The 18,665-nt window shown below is 51.2% G+C and overlaps 2 protein-coding genes across 3 annotated transcripts; one reads left to right on the forward strand and one right to left on the reverse strand.

Moving 5' to 3' along the window:
* Positions 1-550: 550 nt before the first annotated feature.
* On the forward strand, positions 551-14,834 carry SH3D21 (SH3 domain containing 21). Its single transcript, XM_069586532.1, has 17 exons — positions 551-726; positions 973-1,073; positions 1,243-1,400; positions 1,487-1,550; positions 1,802-1,920; positions 2,162-2,252; positions 2,426-2,481; positions 2,566-2,611; positions 2,761-2,861; positions 2,982-3,068; positions 3,231-3,273; positions 12,916-13,009; positions 13,097-13,149; positions 13,269-13,345; positions 13,500-14,437; positions 14,527-14,590; positions 14,663-14,834. Exons 1-17 carry the CDS (start codon positions 689-691, stop codon positions 14,717-14,719), a joined length of 2,187 nt encoding a protein of 728 aa, XP_069442633.1. The 5' UTR covers positions 551-688; the 3' UTR covers positions 14,720-14,834.
* Positions 14,835-15,624: 790 nt separating this feature from the next.
* EVA1B (eva-1 homolog B) lies at positions 15,625-17,919 on the reverse strand. Of its 2 annotated transcripts, none has more exons than XM_069586535.1 (3): positions 17,183-17,919; positions 16,665-16,762; positions 15,625-16,344 (listed from the first exon to the last, which is right to left on the reverse strand). In XM_069586535.1, the coding sequence occupies exons 2-3, from the start codon at positions 16,729-16,731 to the stop codon at positions 15,905-15,907; spliced, it is 507 nt and encodes a 168-aa protein (XP_069442636.1). In that variant the 5' UTR covers positions 16,732-16,762; positions 17,183-17,919; the 3' UTR covers positions 15,625-15,904. The 2 variants fall into 2 exon arrangements, with proteins under 2 accessions (XP_069442636.1, XP_069442637.1); XM_069586536.1 differs by having other exon boundaries at positions 16,665-16,874; positions 17,183-17,379.
* Between the last annotated feature and the right edge of the window lie 746 nt (positions 17,920-18,665).

Consider the following 18,665-nt stretch of genomic DNA (forward strand, 5'->3'; position numbering starts at 1 on the left):
GGTGTGGGTGGGTGTGGTGGGGGCAGGTGGTGGATGTCCCCCATAGCAACTTCAGGGAACCAGAAAGATGAAATGTCTGCGGGGCTGGGCCCAGACTCTTGCAGCCCCATCCCCTCCAGCTGCACACAATTGTTCTGGGAGGAGCCTCAGCCAATCTGTGTTGGGTAATAACTCCTCATTCCCATTCCAGTGATTTTGCTTCATATCCTGTTCCTTAGACACCCTAGGAGAACCAGATTTTTCCACTCTGGTGTCATTGTAAGCAAGGACTTTGGCTTCCAAAGCAGTGGGGCAGGGGTCAAGGGGTGTGGATGACATGCTTGGCCTTCTGTGTGTTCACCACTAAGCAGGAAGATGATCTGAAAGTTAGCCTGGCCCACCTGGGACTGGCACTAACCTTTGCCAGCTCTGGCCTTGGCTGTAGGAAACCACGAGCCTTGAAAGCTCCCGAAGTTGCCTTCCTGTCTTCCCCTGAGAAGAATCCCGTGGTGTTTCCTGAAACCAAGCTAGGCCCCATTGGCCTGAAGAAAGGGTTTTTAAGCTCCTCCTCTCCCCTTGAAGGGACTACGGGGAGAATACACCTTCCAGGGAAAGCAGCAATAACTTTGTGCACACTGAGCCACCACCCACTCCACCCATCCAGGACCGTCTAAGAGCGGTTGCTGCCTGCTGGGGGCCCCACCCTGGTATGCTGTCGACTCCCATGCAGCTAAGAACCAGGAGAGGGTAAGCCAGGGACGGCTCTGTGCCAGTGGCGTGTCGGAGACTCAGCCAAGGCTAGGATAAGGAGGGGAGGTAGTTGGGCAGATAGCTTGTCGGGGAGCTGTGACCCCAGCACTGGCCAGAGGTCCTGGAGTCCTTACCCATAGTTTGGGGGCCGAACCTGCCGATCCGGGCCGCCCCCTCCCACACCCACTCCCTGCACCGGAGCCCAACCTATGGGCTTGCGTCTCCGCCTCCTTGGCTTCACAGTCTCGCGGCTAGTCCCAACCTACCTGGACCCAGTACTCGGCTGCTAACGCTACCACACCATCCTCCCTGCTCGGCTCCGAAAGAAGCCCCGGAAGCCATGGGTATGTGCAGAGGGTTTGGGGTGGCTCTTCTGCCTGGAAATAGCATTAAAAGCCTACACCACTACTACGCTCTCTCGCTGTCCACACTGGGTCCGGGACTCGCGCCAGGGCCAGTCAGCCCCGACTGGGCTCTTCTGAACCGCGTGCCCGCGCCATCCTCCGCCCGCAGAGGTGCTGGTCCTAGCCGGTTATCGCGCGGAGAAGGAGGAAGAGCTGAGCCTGGCACCTGGTGACGTGATCCGGCAGGTGTGCAAGGGGCCCGCACGGGGCTGGATGCGTGGAGAGCTGGGAGGCCGCTGTGGCCTCTTCCCGGAGTCCCTGGTGCAGGTGAGGTAGAGCCGGAGGTCGGGCGGGGTTTCTCTGCGCGCTCCCCAGGGAGCTGAGAGCCCCTCTCTCGGTGCGCTCTTTCACAGGAGATCCCGGAGACTCTCCGCCGCTCGGGGGAGGCGCCGAGACCGCGCTGTGCGCGCCGCCAAGGTGAGCGCGGGTGCACGTGGATACGCGCGCGCGGAGCCCCAGCGCCCAGGTTGTCCCCAACTCGCCTTGAAGGGCGCGGCTCTGGGCGGGGCTGCGCGGCCACGGCGCGACCCGTGATTGGTTCTCAAGTACAATGCTCCGCCCTGGGGTGGGGCCTAGACTCAGGAAGGGTGTGAGCGCGTCCCGCTCCTCCCCCAGCTCCGCGGATTGGAGCGTGAGACTCAAGCTGCTTCACTCTCGACCGACACCAGGTTGCTCAGTCAAATTTCTGGGCCCCCGAAAATGGTGCAAGGCAAACTTCAACTACACTCCGGAGCAGGCGGACGAGCTGCAGTTGCAAGCTGGGGAGATTGTGGAAGTGATAAAGGAGGTGAGGGGATGAGGTGATGGATGAGAGGGGTTTGAGGGGAGACGATGGAATCTCTGAGTGAGGAGACGGGTGCCGTGAGGTTGTGGGTGATGGAATTGATGAGGGGCACAGAAATGGGAAAGTGAGGAGGCAAGGGAGGAGAGGGGTCATCTGGAAAGAATCGGGGTGAATCAGGGTTTAAGATTGCTAGGGAGGCCCTTGGGGCAGGACTAGATGCCCCTGCGTCCTCCCCACTTCCCAGATTGAGGACGGCTGGTGGCTGGGGAAGAAGAACGGGCAGCTGGGAGCCTTCCCATCCAACTTTGTGGAGTTGCTGGACAGTGGGCCCCCAAGTGAGACCTGGACCCTGTGACCCCGTGAACCCCTGTGACCAGACTACAATCTTCAGTGACCTGCCCCAGTGGCCTGAACCTGTGATCTGCACATCTTGCCCTATGACCCCTTTGACCTTTCCCATGACCTCAACTGCATTAGCACCCTCCCTAACCTCACTATCCCCCACCAGGCCTTGGCAATCCAGACATCCCTTCAGTCATCCTTGGTCCCCAGCGGCCTCCCAAGGTAAAGTGGGTGGAGTGGGCAAAGTTAGTCAGTTTCTCTTAGGGGGTTGGAGGCTCAGCTTGGTCCTTCCCCTGCCCCCACTAGCTGAGCAGCCTGACCTATGACAGCCCTCCAGACTACCTGCAGACAGGTGAGCACCCCGCCAAAGGGTCCCTCAAAATCCTCTTCCTCAAGCCCCTGTGACTTGGGGGAGGGGGTGCCCAGGTAGGCTGATGGAGGAGGGAGCCTATGACTTGTGCAGGGAGGGGATTTGGCATCAGTGAACTGAACTCCCCTCAGTCTCCTACGCCGAGACCTACAGGGTCCTGTTTGACTACCATCCTGAGGCCCCAGACGAGTTGGCTCTTCGGAGGGGTGATGAGGTGAAAGTACTGAGGAAGGTGGGCAAGACACAGGGCGAGGGAGGGCACGGGGACGGGGGATGTTGAGAAGCGTGGGCTTAGGGAAGGAAGGAGCTTGGGGGTCTGGCTCATCTCCCCACGACCTCTTGGCTCTCCCAGGTCACAGAGGATAAGGGCTGGTGGGAAGGAGAGTCTCAAGGCAGAAGAGGACTTTTCCCGGATAACTTTGTGCTCCCACCTCCCCCAGTGAGTACGGAGCCAGGGACTCTGGTGGCAAGGGGCAGACCACTCTGGACAAAGCTGAGGGTGGTGGCACTCGCTGGACACAGCTGAGGGCCACCCACAAGCAAGAGTGGACCTAGAAGTGTGAGGGCTCCTCTTGCGCTTCTGACCCTTTTTTCTGCGTAGATCAAGAAGCTGGTCCCACGGAAAGTGGTATCTCAGGAATCAGGTGGGTGCCGGGGAAGCCTGGGACTGGGGAGTGATTTCTGGGAGGCCCACCAGTCCAGGTGCTCACAGACACCCGTAGCTTCCCAGTGGTCCAGTGCACACCCTTAGGAGGTACCTCCCCATGGGTTAAAGGCCTGGTAGGAATGTCTGGTGGGTCTGTGTTAGGACTGTGTCACTTCGTGTGTGTTGCTACGTTCCTGTTCCTCTGTCCTGAGCTATCATTCTCATCAATGACTGTGTTTACATTTGTTTCATTTTGTGAGGAAATGTATGGATCAGTATATCTGGGCCTTTGAGACTTTGTGTTCACGTATCTATCAAGTGAGTCAGAGAATAGCTCTGTTTATGTGTCAGTGTATCTGTGGGATGTGTCTTTATGTTTTAATGTAATGCACACAATCCAAAAATATACGTACGTATGTGTTTTAAAACTTAACAACGAACACCCGTGGCCGGTCACCCAAACCCAAGAACTAGAATTGCCGGTGGTTTGTGTATTCCTCTTTCCCTTCTGCTCCTCTCCCCACATCAGAGGTAACCAGTAACCACTATCCTGAATTTTGAATAATTCCCTGGAGTTTTTAGGTGTATTCATTTATGTTATATGCCTAAACGAGGTATCGTTTAATATAGTCTTATTTTGAGTTGTATAAAAATGGTATCATATGTTTATGGTTTTCTTGTTTCTAGTCAATATTATGTTTCTAAAATTCACATCCATGTTGTGTGTAGATGTAGTTTATTTATTTTTCTTTTCTTTTTAAATATTTACTTGGCCGCTCCAGGTCTTTGGTGAGGCACTCAGGACCTTCAGTCTTCTTGTGGCACTCAGGATCTTTTAGTTCCAGCATGCAAATTCTTAGTTGCAGCAGGTGGGATCTAGTTCCCTGATCAAGGATCGAACCTCGGCCCCCTGCTTTGGGAGAGTGGAGTCTTAGCCACGGGACCACTAGGGAAGTCCCCGTAGTTCATTTGTTTTGCTGTGTTGATTACTATTCCTTGTAGGAATTACCGCAATTTGTGTATCTGGTCTATTCCTGGTTGGAGATTTTCACTGTTTATAGTTTTCACTCTTATGGTGCTGCTATAAACACTGTCGCCCAGCATACAGGTATATTGTTTCTCTAGAATATGCTAGATAGTGCTGCTAGATAGTATGGTATGTGAATATTCAGCTTTTACGAGGTAAAGTCACATTGGTGTTTCCAAAGGACTTGTACACTTCACTCCACCATTGGTGTATGAGAGCGTACTGATCCAAACCCTCTTAAATGCTTGCTATTATCAGATTTCATTATTTTTGTGAATCTGGCACAAAACAGCATCTCGTTGTGGCCTTCGTTTGTATTTCCCTGGTTAGTGATAGCTGTTGAGTTCGTTATATATTCTGATTATGGGATGCACATGTTATAGATAGTTTCAGTTTATGGCTTTTCTTTTTTTTAATGAATAGGAGTTGTAAATTAAAATAAGCTTTTTTGAAGTATAGGTGATTTACAATATTCTATTAGTTTCAGGTGGACAACATAGTGATTCAAAATTTTTACCTTTTACTCCATTTAAAGTTATTGTAAAATATTGGCTTTATTTTACAATAATAATAAATCCTTGAAGTGAAGTGAAGTGAAGTGAAAGTCGCTCAGTCGTGTCCGACTCTGCAACGCCATGGGCTATACAGTCCATGGAATTCTCTAGGCCAGAATACTGGAGTGGGTAGCCTTTTCCTTCGCCAGGGGATCTTTCCCAACCCAGGGATTGAATGCAGGTCTCCCGCATTGCAGGCGGATTCTTTACCAGCTGAGCCAAGAGGGAAGCCCAAGAATACTGGAGTGGGTAGCCTATCCCTTCTCCAGCGGATTTTCCCAACCCAAGAATCGAACCAGGGTCTCCTGCATTGCAGGTGGATTGTTTACCAACTGAGCTATCAGGGAAGCCCAATAAATCCTTAAAGCTATTCAATAATAAATCCTTATAGCTTATTTATCTATATATCATTTTTTAAAAGTAGATTTCTCATATGATCTAATTTTTAAATTTTATGATCTAATCATATGAATGATCGATCTGTGATGTTTGTCTTTCTCTGTCTTCACTCAGCATGACAATCTCTAGGTCCATCCATGTTGCTGCAAATAGCATTATTTTGTTCTTTTTTTATGGCCGAGTAATATTCCATTGTATATATATACCACATCTTCTTATCCATTCCTCTGTAAATGGACATTTAGGTTGCTAGGAGTAATTTTAATACACACATATCAGTCTTATCTTTAATGATTAGTAGGTGTTTTTATTGTTTAAGAAATCCCTTCACGCCTGAAGTTCAGAAGGACAGTCATTTATATTTTCTTTAAAACTTGTAAAGGGTTGCTTTTCATTTTTAAGTGCTTTTGTCTATGTAGCATTGATTTTAGTGAGTGATCCAATTATACTTTTTTCCATATAGATTGTCACTTGTTCTAGCACTATGTATTATTTCTGCATGTGAGTTTTATTGTGTTTCTTTGAAAATTAGATATCCCTTTTCTTCCTGGGCTATAGAAATATATTGAATCTGTAAATCCTTAATACTTTTCCATGAAGACAGTCGATTTCATCTGTGAGTAATGACAGTTTGGCTCTATCTTTTCACTTCTTACAACCTTTTTAATTTCATTTTCTTATTTTACTTTAGTGGCTAGGATTGTAATACAATATTGAATAGAAATAGTAATACTGAATATCATTTCTGTGTTCCTGATTATAAATGAAATGCTTCAAACTTTTTCCCTTTCACAATGATATTTGATGCTTAGATCTTTTGTAAGTGTGTTTTTGTCCGATTAAGGAAGATCCTTTCTATTTCTTTTACTTGGAAGTTTTATCAAAAGTGGGTATCAAATTTTCCATTGTTTATGTGAATTATTTGAAATGATTAAATGGGTTTTCTTCTTTAATTTGTCAATATAAAGATATTTGTAGGATTTTCTAATACCAAGTCACCCTTATATTCCAGGGATGAATTCATATTGGTCATGGTTTATTATTTTTTTTTGTGCTATTGGGATACCATCTCAGTTTTTTTTTTTCCCCCTTCAGATTTTTGCATTTATTTTTTACTGCCTTCATCTGATCATCAATACTATACTGGCCCCTGAATGAGTTAAGAAATATACTTTTTAAAACCAATTATTTGTTTATTTTGGGGTCTTCATAGCAGCACATGGGCCCTTCGTTGCTGTGTGGGGGGTTTTCTAGTTGTGGCGAGCAAGGGCTACTCTCCAGATGTGGTGTATGGCCTTCTCATTGCAGTGGCTTCTCTTGCTGCAGAGGTCAGGCTCAGTAGCTGTGGCACACGGGCCTAGTTGTCCCCCAGCATGTGGGATCTTCCCAGGCCAGGACTTGAACCCTGCATGTCCCCTGCATCAGCAGGCAGATTCTTAATCACTGGCCCACAGGGGAAATCCCAAGGAATATACTTTTTGGGTTTTTTTGTCATATCTTTAAATATCTTTTAGATCTTACATAAGATGGGAATCATCTTTCTTTGAAAGCTGATAAAATTTGCCTGTAGATTCATCTGGTCCTGTTTTCTTCTGTTATGGGAAAATTTTAAACTACTTTAGTTTTTTTTGTAGTTATAAGCAAGTCTGGCTTCTGGCTAAAATTCTTTGTTTCTTTTTCTTCCCTGCCCCACCATCTGGCTTCACGGAACACTTTCAGAAGCTGGAAGCCCACAGCCAGGAGCTGACCCGGCCGAGTCCCCGTGGCGGGTCTGGGGGAGGGGTCTTTCCCTGCTTCCTCTCAGCTGCCGGCGGCCTCTGGGTTGTGGGTACGTGGCTCTGCTCTCTGTCTTGGTCTTCACAAGGTCTTCTGCCCTGTGTGTGCCTGTCCCGATTTCCCTCCTCTGAGAAGGATACCAGTCACTGGGTTAGGGTCCACGCTAACCTAGTATGACCTCCTCATGACTTTATTACATCTACAAAGACCCCTTTACAACTGTTCTCAGAGGGAGAAGAAACCTCAGACCTTAGGAGATGCACACAACTAGCCTTCTGGCTCCTGCTCCCTGGGTAACCATGGTTGACCAAAAACCTCATGAAAATTCTTGAATCGGTTCTAGTGAGTTATATGTTCAAATTATCCATTTAATCAACATTTTCTAATCATTTATATATGTTTTCCATAATATTCTCTTATAATCTTTTTAATCTCATCTGCATCCGTAGTTACGTCTTTTCTTCATTTCTAATAGTGTTTATTTTTTCCTCTCTCTTTTCTTATTCAATCTGTTAGTATATTCTTATTCAGTCTCCTGTTAAAATATTCAAATACTTTAAAAAAATTCTAACCATTTTTAAGTGTACAATAGTGTTAACCATATGCACATTGTTTTGCAAAAGATCTCTAGAAATTACCTTTGTTTTTTAACTCTAGTTTGCAATTCTTTTTCTTTGGTGATATATTGATGAGTTTAGACTATATTAATCATAATTATTTTAAAAGATTTTTCAATTCTTTTCTTTTTTCATGTTTCACTTTTTTCATTTTTCTGAAATTTGTACTTTATATTTATTATTTTAGTGATTGCTCTTGAAATTTACCAGATATATTTAACTTTACAAGTCTGAATTCAGTCTTAATCTTTCTCCTGAACAAAACCTCCAACTATTGTTTTTAAATTATTTCTCCTTTCAATTCTGTTTTTTTTTAAATATATATTTTAAGCTTTGTTTTTAGGGAATATACATTTGTAATTATTATCTCTTCCTGATGTATTCACCTGCTTATATTATAACCTCTCCCTCTTTGTCTTCAGTAATTTTTCTTGTCTCAAAGCTAGTTCTGTCTGATATTAACATTTTGGTACTATTATGGTTACTATTCATGTGATATATCTTTCTCCAGTCTTTTCTGTCAACCTATTTGTGTCTTTGAATCTGTTGTCCACAGTATGTAGTTGGATCTTGTTTTTTTAATTCAGTCTGACATTCTCTGCCTTTAAATTGGGGTGTTTAGGTCAGGAGTTAGCAAAATATGGTTTATGGGCCAAATCTAGCCTGTCATCTTTTTGGGGGAACCGGGGTGAACAGCTTTACTGAGATAAAATCATGTACAGTTCACTGGTGTTTAGTATAGTCATAGTTGTGCGACATCACACAATCAATTTTAGAACATTTTCATCACCCACTGTACTTTAAAAGAAGTTATGCATATATTTGATTGTGTCGGGTCTTGGCTGTGGGATGCAGGATCTTCAATCTTTGTTAAGGCATGCGGACCTTTAGTTACACCCACAACTCTTAATTGTGGCATGTGGGATCTTCTTCCATGACCAGAGATCAAACCCAAGCTCCTTTTATTGGGTGTACAGAGTCTTAACCCTTGGACCACAAGGGAGGTTCCACTCGCTATACTGTTTAGCCATTATCCCACCAGTTTCCCCATTCTCCCCTCCCCATCCCAAGACAACCACTAATCTTTGTCTTGATAGATCTGCCTACATTTCATATACATGATATCATATAATATATGGTCTTTCTAATGGGCTTCTTTCACCTAGAATAATATTTTCAAGTTTCATCCATTCTGTAGTATGTATATAGTTCATTCCTTTTTATTGCCTAATAATATTCTTTTAAAAAAAATACTTATTTATTTTTTGGCTGCCCAAGGTCTTAGTTATGGCACACAGGATACTTTAGTTGCAGCATGGGGGATCTAGTTCCCTGACCAGGGATCAAACCTGGGTGCCTGTACTGGCAGGTGGATTCTTATCCACTCTGCCACCAGGGAAGTCCCGGCTATGAACTTTTGTGTACAATATTTTATGTGGATATGCTTCCATTTCTCTTGGGTATATACCAATGAAACAAATTCTTCCAGGGGAAGATACCCTGGAGAAGGGAATGGCAACCTACTCCAGTATTCTTGCCTGGAGAATTCCATGGACAGAGGAGCCTGGTCAGCTACAGTCCATGGAGTCACAAAGAGTTGGACACAACTGAGCAACTAACAGACACACTCACACACACACGATCTATTTTTGAGAAGAACTGGCAGGCTGTTTTCCAAAGTGACTGTACCATTTTATATTCCTGCTAATAGTGTATGAGGGCTCCAGTTTCTCCACATTCATACCAATACTTGTTATTATCTGTCTTTTGATTGTAACCATCTTAGTGGATGTGAAATGCTATCTCATTGTGGTCTTGCTTTGCATTTCTCCGAAAGCTAATGATGTGGAGTATCTTTTCCTATTTATTGGCTACATGTATACCGTCTTTTGAAGAAATGGTCCTTTGCCTAATTTTTAGTTGGGTTGGCTTTTTACTATTGAATTGTGGGAGTTTTTTATATTTTCTAGGTAAAAGTCCCTGATCATGTATGATTTGCAAGTATTTCCCCCCATTCTTTGGGTTGGCTTTTCACTTTCTTGATGGTGTTCTTTGATGCGCAAAAGTTTAAAATTTTTATGAAGTCACACCCACCCATTTTTTCTTTCGTTGCTGTGTTTTGGGTGTCATAGCAGTGAAACCAAAGCCAAATCCAAAATTGCGCACCATATTGATTGAGTTCCCTTCAACCGTGGCAGTGAAGCTGCTGACCCTTCTCTGTCCCACCCTGTAGAACTGCCATGTGGACCAAGGCAGCAAGGACTAGGGGGAGGAAGGGAGCAGGCAAGAACACCATCAGGCACAAGTACTGCTCAGATTACTTTACACCTTTGGTCAGTATCCAAGTGCTGAAATGGTGGTTTGTCACTTTTAATCCAGCTTCAGAGTTGCTGTGTGGGGAGAGGGTTTATCTACCACCTACCTCACTCAGCCATAGTCAAACCCTGCTTCTGTTACCGATTTCTTTTAACACTGCTTTCAAATTTTCACTCCTTGTCTCATTCTACTTCTGGTTTACTAATTCTCTCTCTAGCTTTTATCTAGGTTTAATCTGCTGTTTAACCTATATGTTGCATTTTATTTCACAAATACTAACTCATCCCTTTTAACATTGTTTTCAAATCTTCCCTCCTTGCCTCATTCTACTTCTAGTTACTAATTCTCTCTCTAGTTTTTATCTAGGTTTGATATGCTGTTGAACCTAAACATTGCATTTTATTTCACAAATGCTATTTTTCATCTCTAGTAGTTCAGAACTCTTTTTTTCTCTCCCCGAAAAATCTGCTTGTTTATGCCTCATGGCCCTTTTGTTGCATGCTCGTCCTTTATTTCTTCAGATATATTATGCATGACTGCGCTGTTCCCTTCCTGACACTTCCAGTATCTGCTGTGTGTTGCGTTTGCTGGGTCCTGCTCTCAGTGGTCTGCCCCCTCGTGTGTTTCAGGATCTTTGTATACCATCCCCATCTGTGGGAGTCTGGCATGCCTCTGTAGGGAAAACACTTCCAGAGAGGACTTGCTTTTACTCCTGCCAGCAGCCAGAGGGCACCAACCAGCAGCGACCACTGCAGTCCTCCGGAAGAAGGTGGTGCTAGGTTCTCGCTGCTCTGTAGCTACCGCGCTGTGGGCCTGTGATGAGCCAGGGGAGCCATACCTGGGCCACCTGCTCCTCCTCACAGTTCCCAGGCTCCGTAGCCACAAAGTAGGGCTGCCCTCTCACTTCCTTTCTGGCCCCAGTTCCTCCCTTTCTTGTGGATTTCTCCTACCTCTATGCCCAGTGGTGCCTTAAAATTGTATCCAAAAGCAGGATATAATTGCTGTCTAGTGGGAGGGTCCCACAGAACACCTAAGGAGCCACACCACAAGAAGCTGGAGTCAAGATTAACATTTCCTGAGCATTTGACTGTAAGCAAGCACCACTAAGCACCTCACGGGTTAAGTCACTCAGACCTCACAGAACCCTTCAGGATGGGTATTCTTGTTATCCACGTTTCATGGGTGAGGACACAGGGCACAGAAAGGTTAAGTTACCGGCCAGGTTCCCACCCATCTGGCAAGTAACAGAGCAGGAATTCCAAGACTGCTGTCTGGCTGTAGGAGCCATGATCTCGCCCACTGCGCCCATAATTGGGGGATTCTGTTTGTATCTGGGTGTGATACCGCGTGTGTAAGTCAGCTTCAGCATGCCTGCCTGTGCCTGGGTGGCTGTTTCTGTAGCTGTGGAGGTGAAAGTCACTTGTGCGACTGCCTTCAGATGCTCACTGATGTCACCTTCTCCTTGTGGCCTTCCCTGATCACCCCATTTAAAATTATACACCCCTCCCTGCTTATTCTTCCTCAGTACGACTAATAAATCTCTGGCGTGCGTGCTAAGTTGCTTCAGTTGTGTCCAGCTCTTTGCAGCCTTATGGGCTATAGCCCACCAGGCTCCTCTGTCCATGGGCTTCTCCAGGCAAGGATACTGGAGCCCTCCTCCAGGGGATCTTTCAGACCCAGGGATCAAACCTGCGTTTCTTTCATCTGCAATGGCAGGTGGGTTCTTTACCATTAATGCCTGCTGGGAAGCCCAATAACTATCTAATGCACTACATAGTTATTTTTTAAAATACTGATTTGTTTGGCTGTATCCGGTCTTAGTTGCGGCATGTGAGATCTTCCTTTTGTCATGTGAGATCTTCCTTTGGTCATGTGAGATCTTCCTTTTGTCATGTGAGATCTTCCTTTGGTCATGTGATATCTTCCTTTTGTCATGTGAGATCTTTCGTTGCAGCACACGGGTTCCAGAGCGCAGGCTCAGTCGTTGTGGCGTGCAGGCTTAGTTGCTCTGCAGCATGTGGGATCTTAGTTCCTTGACCAGGGATCGAACCTGTGTCCCCTGCATTGCAAGGCGGATTCTTAGGCACTGGACCGCCAGGGAAGTCCCCATAGTTTACTGCTTTTGTGTCGGTTTCTCCAGTAGAACACGGACCCTCTCTGGCTGCTGTGGGGCAAGCACACCGTAGGCAGGGTGGGTGCAGCCCAGGCCCAGGTTGGGGGCTGCTGCAGTAGTTCCTGTGAAGATGGTGTGACTTGATCTAGAGAGCTTAGTCATGGAGGTGAGGATGTGTGGCTGCATTCAGGATGTGTTCAGAACAGACAGGACTTACTGATGATTTGTGCATGCGGCATAAAGGAATAGAGGTGTCAAGGAGGACGCCTCACTTTGTCATCTGAGTGGGTGAGTGGGTGAGATGGGGAACACTGGGAAAGGGCCAGATTCCGAGGACAAGGAGGTTGAGAAGCCAGAGGTTAGCTCTGCTAAGTGGAAATACTGCGAGGGCCATCAGGTATGAATCTGGAGTCCAGGGAAGAGGAAGGGACTAGAGATGAAAATCTGGCAGTCGTTGACTTATTGATGATAATTAGACTCATAAGACTGGATGAGGTCTCTTAGGCAGTAGACATGATAGAGAAGACAGAGGAGGGAGTGTGGACTGGAAGCGAGGTGGTTGTTGCCGTGGTCCAGGAAGCAGAAGAGTCTGAACCAGCCGTGGGCACTAAGCTGAGTACACGACAGACAAGCGTAGATTAAAAATCAGCGGGATTTAGAGCCGTCTCCCCACAAAGCCTCCCTGACAACTCTGTGGTCAGTGTCCCCAGAGCTCCCAGCAGCCGGTCAAATATGATTCCTCTCCTGTCACTAGTCCCTGGGCACAGCACCGGACAGGGTCAATGACTCCGAGATGAAAGGAATGAGTGAGTGAACAAACGTCCCTCTCCCCTCCCAGTTCCCATTAAGGAATCCAAAAAGATGGTGCCCAAAACAGTCCTCCCTACAGTCAAGAAGCTGGTGACAGCTCCCACTGAGCCCAGCAAAACCAAGTAAGGAGCGGGGTATGGCGGAAGGAGGGTGCAAAAGAAATGCTGCTCCCTGCCCCCAGCCCCAGGTCTGATGGGGACATGTTTCAGGCCATCTTGGACACCCAGCGGAGACGGTCAGAAGCGCCCCTCCCGAAACTCCAGTAAGTCTCATTGCCTCCCTGCAGTGGGGTGAGCCCTGGGGTGGTTGTGCTAAAGGGACAGTGATGGGGAGCGGCTTGGGTCCAAGTAGGCCTGGATTCCTGAGGGTCTGCTCTCATAGGCTCCAACAGCAGTTTCCAGCCTGGCAGAAAGGGATCCAAGACGCAGGCTTCCCAGCAACGCCCTGCAGCCAGTCAGGTGAGGGGCACGAGACCTGGGAGAGCAGGGATCCTAGACAGAGGCTGGTTCCCAGGGTGTGGCCTCTGCAGATGAAGGATCCCAGGCTGAGGGGAAACAGACTCAGACCATCAAGGCCCATCCCTTGGCTGAGTCCACACCCCCATCACTACAGGATGAAAAGCAGAGCCGCCTTACAAAGGGCCCTCGTGTGAATAAAACCCCAGTTCTGAACAAGACCACCAGCCCAGAGAAGACACCAACTCTGGATAGGGGCCCCAGACCAGAGAAGACCCCACCTCCAGATAAGACCCCTAGTCCAGAGAAGACTCTGTCTCCAGATAAGTCCCCTAACCCAGAGAAGATCCCACCTTCAGAAAAGACCCCCACTCCAGAGGAAACCCCAACTTCAGAGAAGATCCCTACCCTAGAGGAGACCCCAACCCTGGAGGACAAGGCCCCCAGTCCAGACAGGGTCCTTTCTGTGCATGAGGCCCGGGTCCCAGAAGTCCTACTTAAAGATGAGGCCGCTGGTCCAAAGATGGCCGCTCCGGGGGATGAGGCCCCCACCCTAGGAAAGGTCTTGACCCCGGAGCCTGTGCTCTCTGAAGAAGCCTCCGCCGGAGAAAACACTCAGCTCCATCACTTCTCTCCGGAGGAAGACGCCCCGCCAAACACCAGGTCTCTTGAGGCCAGTGAGGCTCAATCCCAAGAGGAGGTGCACACGCCAGAGGAGCCCCCCCTCGGCCTGGTGAAACAGCCCCTGGAGAGGAGGGCCAGCTCCCGTCTCCAGTCCGAGTCCAACACCAAGTCAGGGTCCGCGCCTGGCCTTGAGAAGGCCCACCCTCAGGAAGAGGCGACAACCCTCCTGGAGGAGGCACCAGCGAAGGCTGAGACTACCCCCAAAGAGGAGGAGTCTCCCAAAGAAGGGGTGCCCTCCAAAAAGGTAACCCCTGCTCAGAAAAATGCGGAGCCCCAAACGCCCCCCATCCTGCACTCCTCGACCCCGCCAAATCTCACAGACCGCAGAAGTGACGGAGACGACATTTTGAGGATAAAGGACCAGGTGGAGGCTTTAAGGAGGTCCCTGGAGCAGATGGGGGTGCAGCTGGAGTAAGTGGGGAGAGGTGCAGGGAGGCGAGGGGTGCGGGCTCTAGGCTTGCCCGGCCCACCCCTTCCCCTGGGTCTCCCCGCGTCCGCAGAAAGAAGCTGACTGACATCTGGGAGGAGGTGAAGAACGAGAGGGAGAAGCGCCTACTGCTGGAGGTGGGTGGGGTGCGAGGCGGGAGGCGGCGGGGGTTGGCGGCTGGCCCTCCCCTGATGCCCTCTTCCCACTAGGTTCAGATGAAGCAGAGGGACCGGGGCTCCGTCCACGCGCAGACGCAGACGCACTAAGGGTGGGCCCGGGAGGGACTGCGGCGGGACCTGGAGCGAAGTCAGGCTCCGGCCACCCACGTCCTTGCACACGTCTTCGGAAAACGCCGGAAAGTAAACTCTGCTGTGTACGCGCGCCACGCCTCCCTGGTCTGTGCGGGGCGGGGCCTGCGCGGTGGGGCGGGCGCTCCCGCTCGCGTTCTTCTCCGCCGTCCGCATTCCTGGCAGTAGCTCGCGGGCACATCTGGCCAACATGTGGCTCCCATTACGGTTCCCAAGGCCTGCGCACGGCTATTTTTATCCACCGGATGGCGGGGGGAGGGTGTCTCCTACGGACGCGTCTCCCCCCCGCCCCCCCCCCAACGCTGGAGAAATGGCAGGCAGTAGGGGCCCTGGAGGGTTCGGGGATCTGCCCGCGGGCTGGATTCCGGAATCCAGCTGTGCGCCACGGGAGGGGCCGGCCTGCTCTCCAGCCCAGACCCCTCCCAACTGGTCTCACTGCCTTTTCAGAGGGACTCATAGGAATGCAGTGACGGACACGAACTCCATGGCCCAGCTCAGGCACTCTTGGTTACACTGGGGGGTAATAGCGCCTTACCGTCAAGGTCAGGGTCCCGAGGCCTTGTGTGCATGAGTGTCTGTGTGATTGAAATGATGCATAAACCCAGGGCATTTGTAGAGACAGGGGCAACCTGTACCCAGGCGTTTCCGGGTAAGGAATGCACTTTAAGGAATGCAGTTGATTTGTGTGCGTGTCTGTGGGTGCAGCAGGCGTGTGTTTTTGCCATGTGTGATCTGAATGCAAGTATGTGTGCCGAGGTGTGAGTTGCATGGAAGGAGGTGGGCTGCCTGGTAGAGGGATTTCAACCCTAGGTACCCCGACATGGCAAGAGCCTGGGGGTTACTAGAAGCAGAAGGAGACTGAGTCACTGAGAATGCAGCTTTCATTGGTCACGTCACCTCTTAACCGTCCCCCAGAGAGGGGATGGGGACCCTGCGTCCTACCCTACCCCCAGGGCTTTCTGGCTGGACTAGGGAAGGGTGTCTCTCAGAGGGCCAGAATCCAGGCCCGATAGCACCAGGGGAGCCGTGGGGGCGGGGCCTCCATAGCACCGTGGGCAGGGGGCAAGTCCAAAGGTCCTGGGGCAGCTCTGAGCCCCTACGCATGTCCTGGACGCTGAGCACCTTGCAGCACAAGTGGGCAGGTCAGTAATAGTGCATGCGGCCCAGGGTGCCCGTGCTCGTAGGGCTGGGCCCCAGCGTGCCGGTGCCCAGCAGGTCAGGCTGTCCGGTGCGCCAGATCTCTCGCAGAATCCGTTCCCGTTCCTCCAGCCGCTGTGCCCGCTCCAGCTCCTCCGCGGAAGTGAAGACGTTGACGCTCAGGGGCCCGTCGGGCTCCGCGGACAGCTCGGGGCCCGGCAGCGTGTCGTCGGGGCCCAGCCGCGTCACCGTGTCCTCCTCGTCGTCGTCCTCCTCCTCGTCCTCCTCGGCCTCCAGGGTGCTGCTGCGGGGGTCCCGGCGCGGGACGGGGCCGCGGGGCCGCGGGCGGGGTGCACAGGAGATGCTGATGACTAGCAGGCACAGGGTGAGGAGCAGCCCAAAGCAGACGCCCAGCACGAAGTAGAGGCCAAAGCTCTCAGGGTTAGCTGGGGGTCAGAGGGCAGAAGTCATGGAGGGGGCCTGATGCGCATGGGTCATCCCATCTCGAAAAGACTCCAGGTTCTAAGTTTGGAGGGGGCAAAGACAGCACCCCCTATTTGAAAGACCTTAGTAGCCGCCATTGGGCAGTCGGGGGAGTGAGGATAGCGGTGGGTGGGAATAGGTAACTGGCTAAGCGGGGGGGGGGGGGTGGGGGGGGTGGGGGGAGTGGGGGGGTTATAGTCAGTGGCGGGGAGGAGGGGAAGGGAGGGGTGGAGGGGGGCCTGATGGGGCGGGGAGGGGTCCGTGTCCCGGGGTCTGCCCTCACCGCGGATGTGCGCGTAGGCCGCCAGGCTGTTGCTGAGCAACTCCATGTCCCTTCGAGGGGCATCCATGCTTCTCTGGGGGCGCAGCTCCCCTGTCAGCCTGCGAGGTCAGCAAGGTCAGATCCTTCGCCCTCTCTAGAGCCGACCCTGTCCCCGCTTCCTCCTCGGGGCAGCTCCGCTCCCTGGAAGGGCAGCCCCAGCCAGGTTCCACCCTGGAGAGAGCGGCTTCCTAACTTCCTTGCAGACTTGGGCCCTGGCTGGGTGGGGGTGGGGGGTGTCCTTCCCCCGGGCGCGGACGCCCCAACAAGCTGAGGGACCGGGGAGTGAGCCGCAGGAGGCTCCGCCCCCTAGTGGGGTCCCCAAAAGAAGGCTGCTTTCGCCGTCCGCGAGGCGCGATGGAGGAGGGAGACGCGGGCGCCTTCCCACTCCCTGGGCGGGCTCCGAGAAGGAAAGCCGCCTCCCTCTTCCATCCCGCCCGCCCCGTGGGGATCCCCCGGCCCGGAGGCCGGGGCTCACTCACCGTCAGCGTCCCGCTTCCCTGCTGCCCGGCCCCGGCGCGTCCGGCGGCCGCAGACACCCGGGGCCCGGCCGCTCCCGCCCCGTCCGGTCCCGGCCGCCCGCCCGCCTGTCCGCCCGGCTCGGCTCCCAGGCCGCAGCAGCGCGGGCCGGACTCAGGCTGATGGATCGGCCGGCGGAAAGTTTCCTCCGAGGAAAGAGGAGGGACGGGACGGGGCGGGGCGGGGCGGGGCGGGGGAGGCGGGGAGGAAAAGGGCCGGGAGAGGAAGGGGAGAGGAGGGTGAAGTGAGGGGGCGGCCTGAGGGGCCGTCTGCTCCCCCACAGGAAACCGCTGGGGAGGCGGGTTGCAGGGACCCGCCCCCAGGCTGCTAATAACAATAATGAGGATGGGGTTCTGCCGAGGCAATGAGCTAAATCTTTTACAATATATGTATATATTTCATTTAATCTTAACCCTGTAACGTGGGGACCATTATCCCCGCTTGAGGGATAAGTCAGCTGAGTCATGGAGAGACTGAATAGCTTTACCCCAACGGTCAGGATTTGAACCCACAGTTCTCTGACCCCAGGCTCTTAACCCCTTCCCTAAACCTTGCTCTTCCTCCCCGGAGGCCCCCTCACTCAGGGGAGGCTGCCCCTTTTCCCAGTTCAGATGCCAGACCTCTCCCAGACGCTCTGCCGCAGTGTCCAGGGCTGGGGCCCTCCACCCCTCCTCTCAGCGCCCCCTCCACGAGTGTGTCCAGCTGGCCCAGCTCTGGTCGTGCAGGGTTAATGAATGTTGGACTACGGCTTCAAGCCAGACCCAGGCCAGCCCTGCAGAGCCCAGCCCAGGGCTTCTGCTGGCCCCTGTGCCCTTCTGCCACCAGAGCACAGGGCAGAGGTGTGTTTGGCTCTGGGCTAAACCTGCTGGTGCATGTGCGTGCATTTCCACCCAGGCTCAGGGCTTGCGCCTGCAACATGTGTGATCAGCATGCGGCCAGGTCTTCTTCCTTCCCAGACCCCCCCTTTTGGGCCCCCCTTCCTGCGCTGGGCCTGGGGTGAGGGGGAGGCCTTCTTGGCAGGAGCCTTAGAGAGGAGGAGGGAAGGAAGGGGGGAGAGGAAATTGCAGACATAGCTGAAGGCACAGCCTGAGGCCTTGGGGCCAGTGACCCCCCTTTCTGTCCAGGCTGGAGACCCTCGCTCCCAGTCCTGAGTCTGGGTTCAAGCAGAGGGCAGATCTCGTTGGGAAAAGAACTAGGATGACTACCGTGGGGAAGGGAAAGGGGCTTTTGGTGTCTCTGACTGTTTAGTCTGTTCTATGAGTGTGTGTGGGGGTATGTTTGCCCATGTTTGTATATTTGTGTCTATTTTCGTATTGTATCTGCCTGAGCACTTTTGTGGGGTTGAGTGTGTATCAGTCCATTCAGCCGCTGGTCCACAAACGCTAATTGGTCTGCTTAGCACTTCCTAGTAATGGGGTTCAGCAGTAAACAGCAGGGATGCAAATC

The sequence above is a fragment of the Ovis canadensis genome, chromosome 1 (genome assembly GCF_042477335.2).
Source record: "Ovis canadensis isolate MfBH-ARS-UI-01 breed Bighorn chromosome 1, ARS-UI_OviCan_v2, whole genome shotgun sequence".
NCBI classification, from domain to species: Eukaryota; Metazoa; Chordata; class Mammalia; order Artiodactyla; family Bovidae; genus Ovis; species Ovis canadensis.

Bases quoted from the DNA above. Each gene is read 5' to 3' on its own strand.
- SH3D21 (XM_069586532.1), top strand. From the start codon at position 689: ATGCTGTCGACTCCCATGCAGCTAAGAACCAGGAGAGG. The intron at 1,401-1,486 runs GTGAGGTAGAGC...GCTCTTTCACAG, and splicing joins TCCCGGAGTCCCTGGTGCAG to GAGATCCCGGAGACTCTCCG. The intron at 1,921-2,161 runs GTGAGGGGATGA...CCCACTTCCCAG, and splicing joins TTGTGGAAGTGATAAAGGAG to ATTGAGGACGGCTGGTGGCT.
- EVA1B (XM_069586535.1), bottom strand. From the start codon at position 16,731: ATGGATGCCCCTCGAAGGGACATGGAGTTGCTCAGCAACAGCCTGGCG. The intron at 16,345-16,664 runs GTGAGGGCAGAC...TCTGACCCCCAG, and splicing joins GGCCTACGCGCACATCCGCG to CTAACCCTGAGAGCTTTGGC.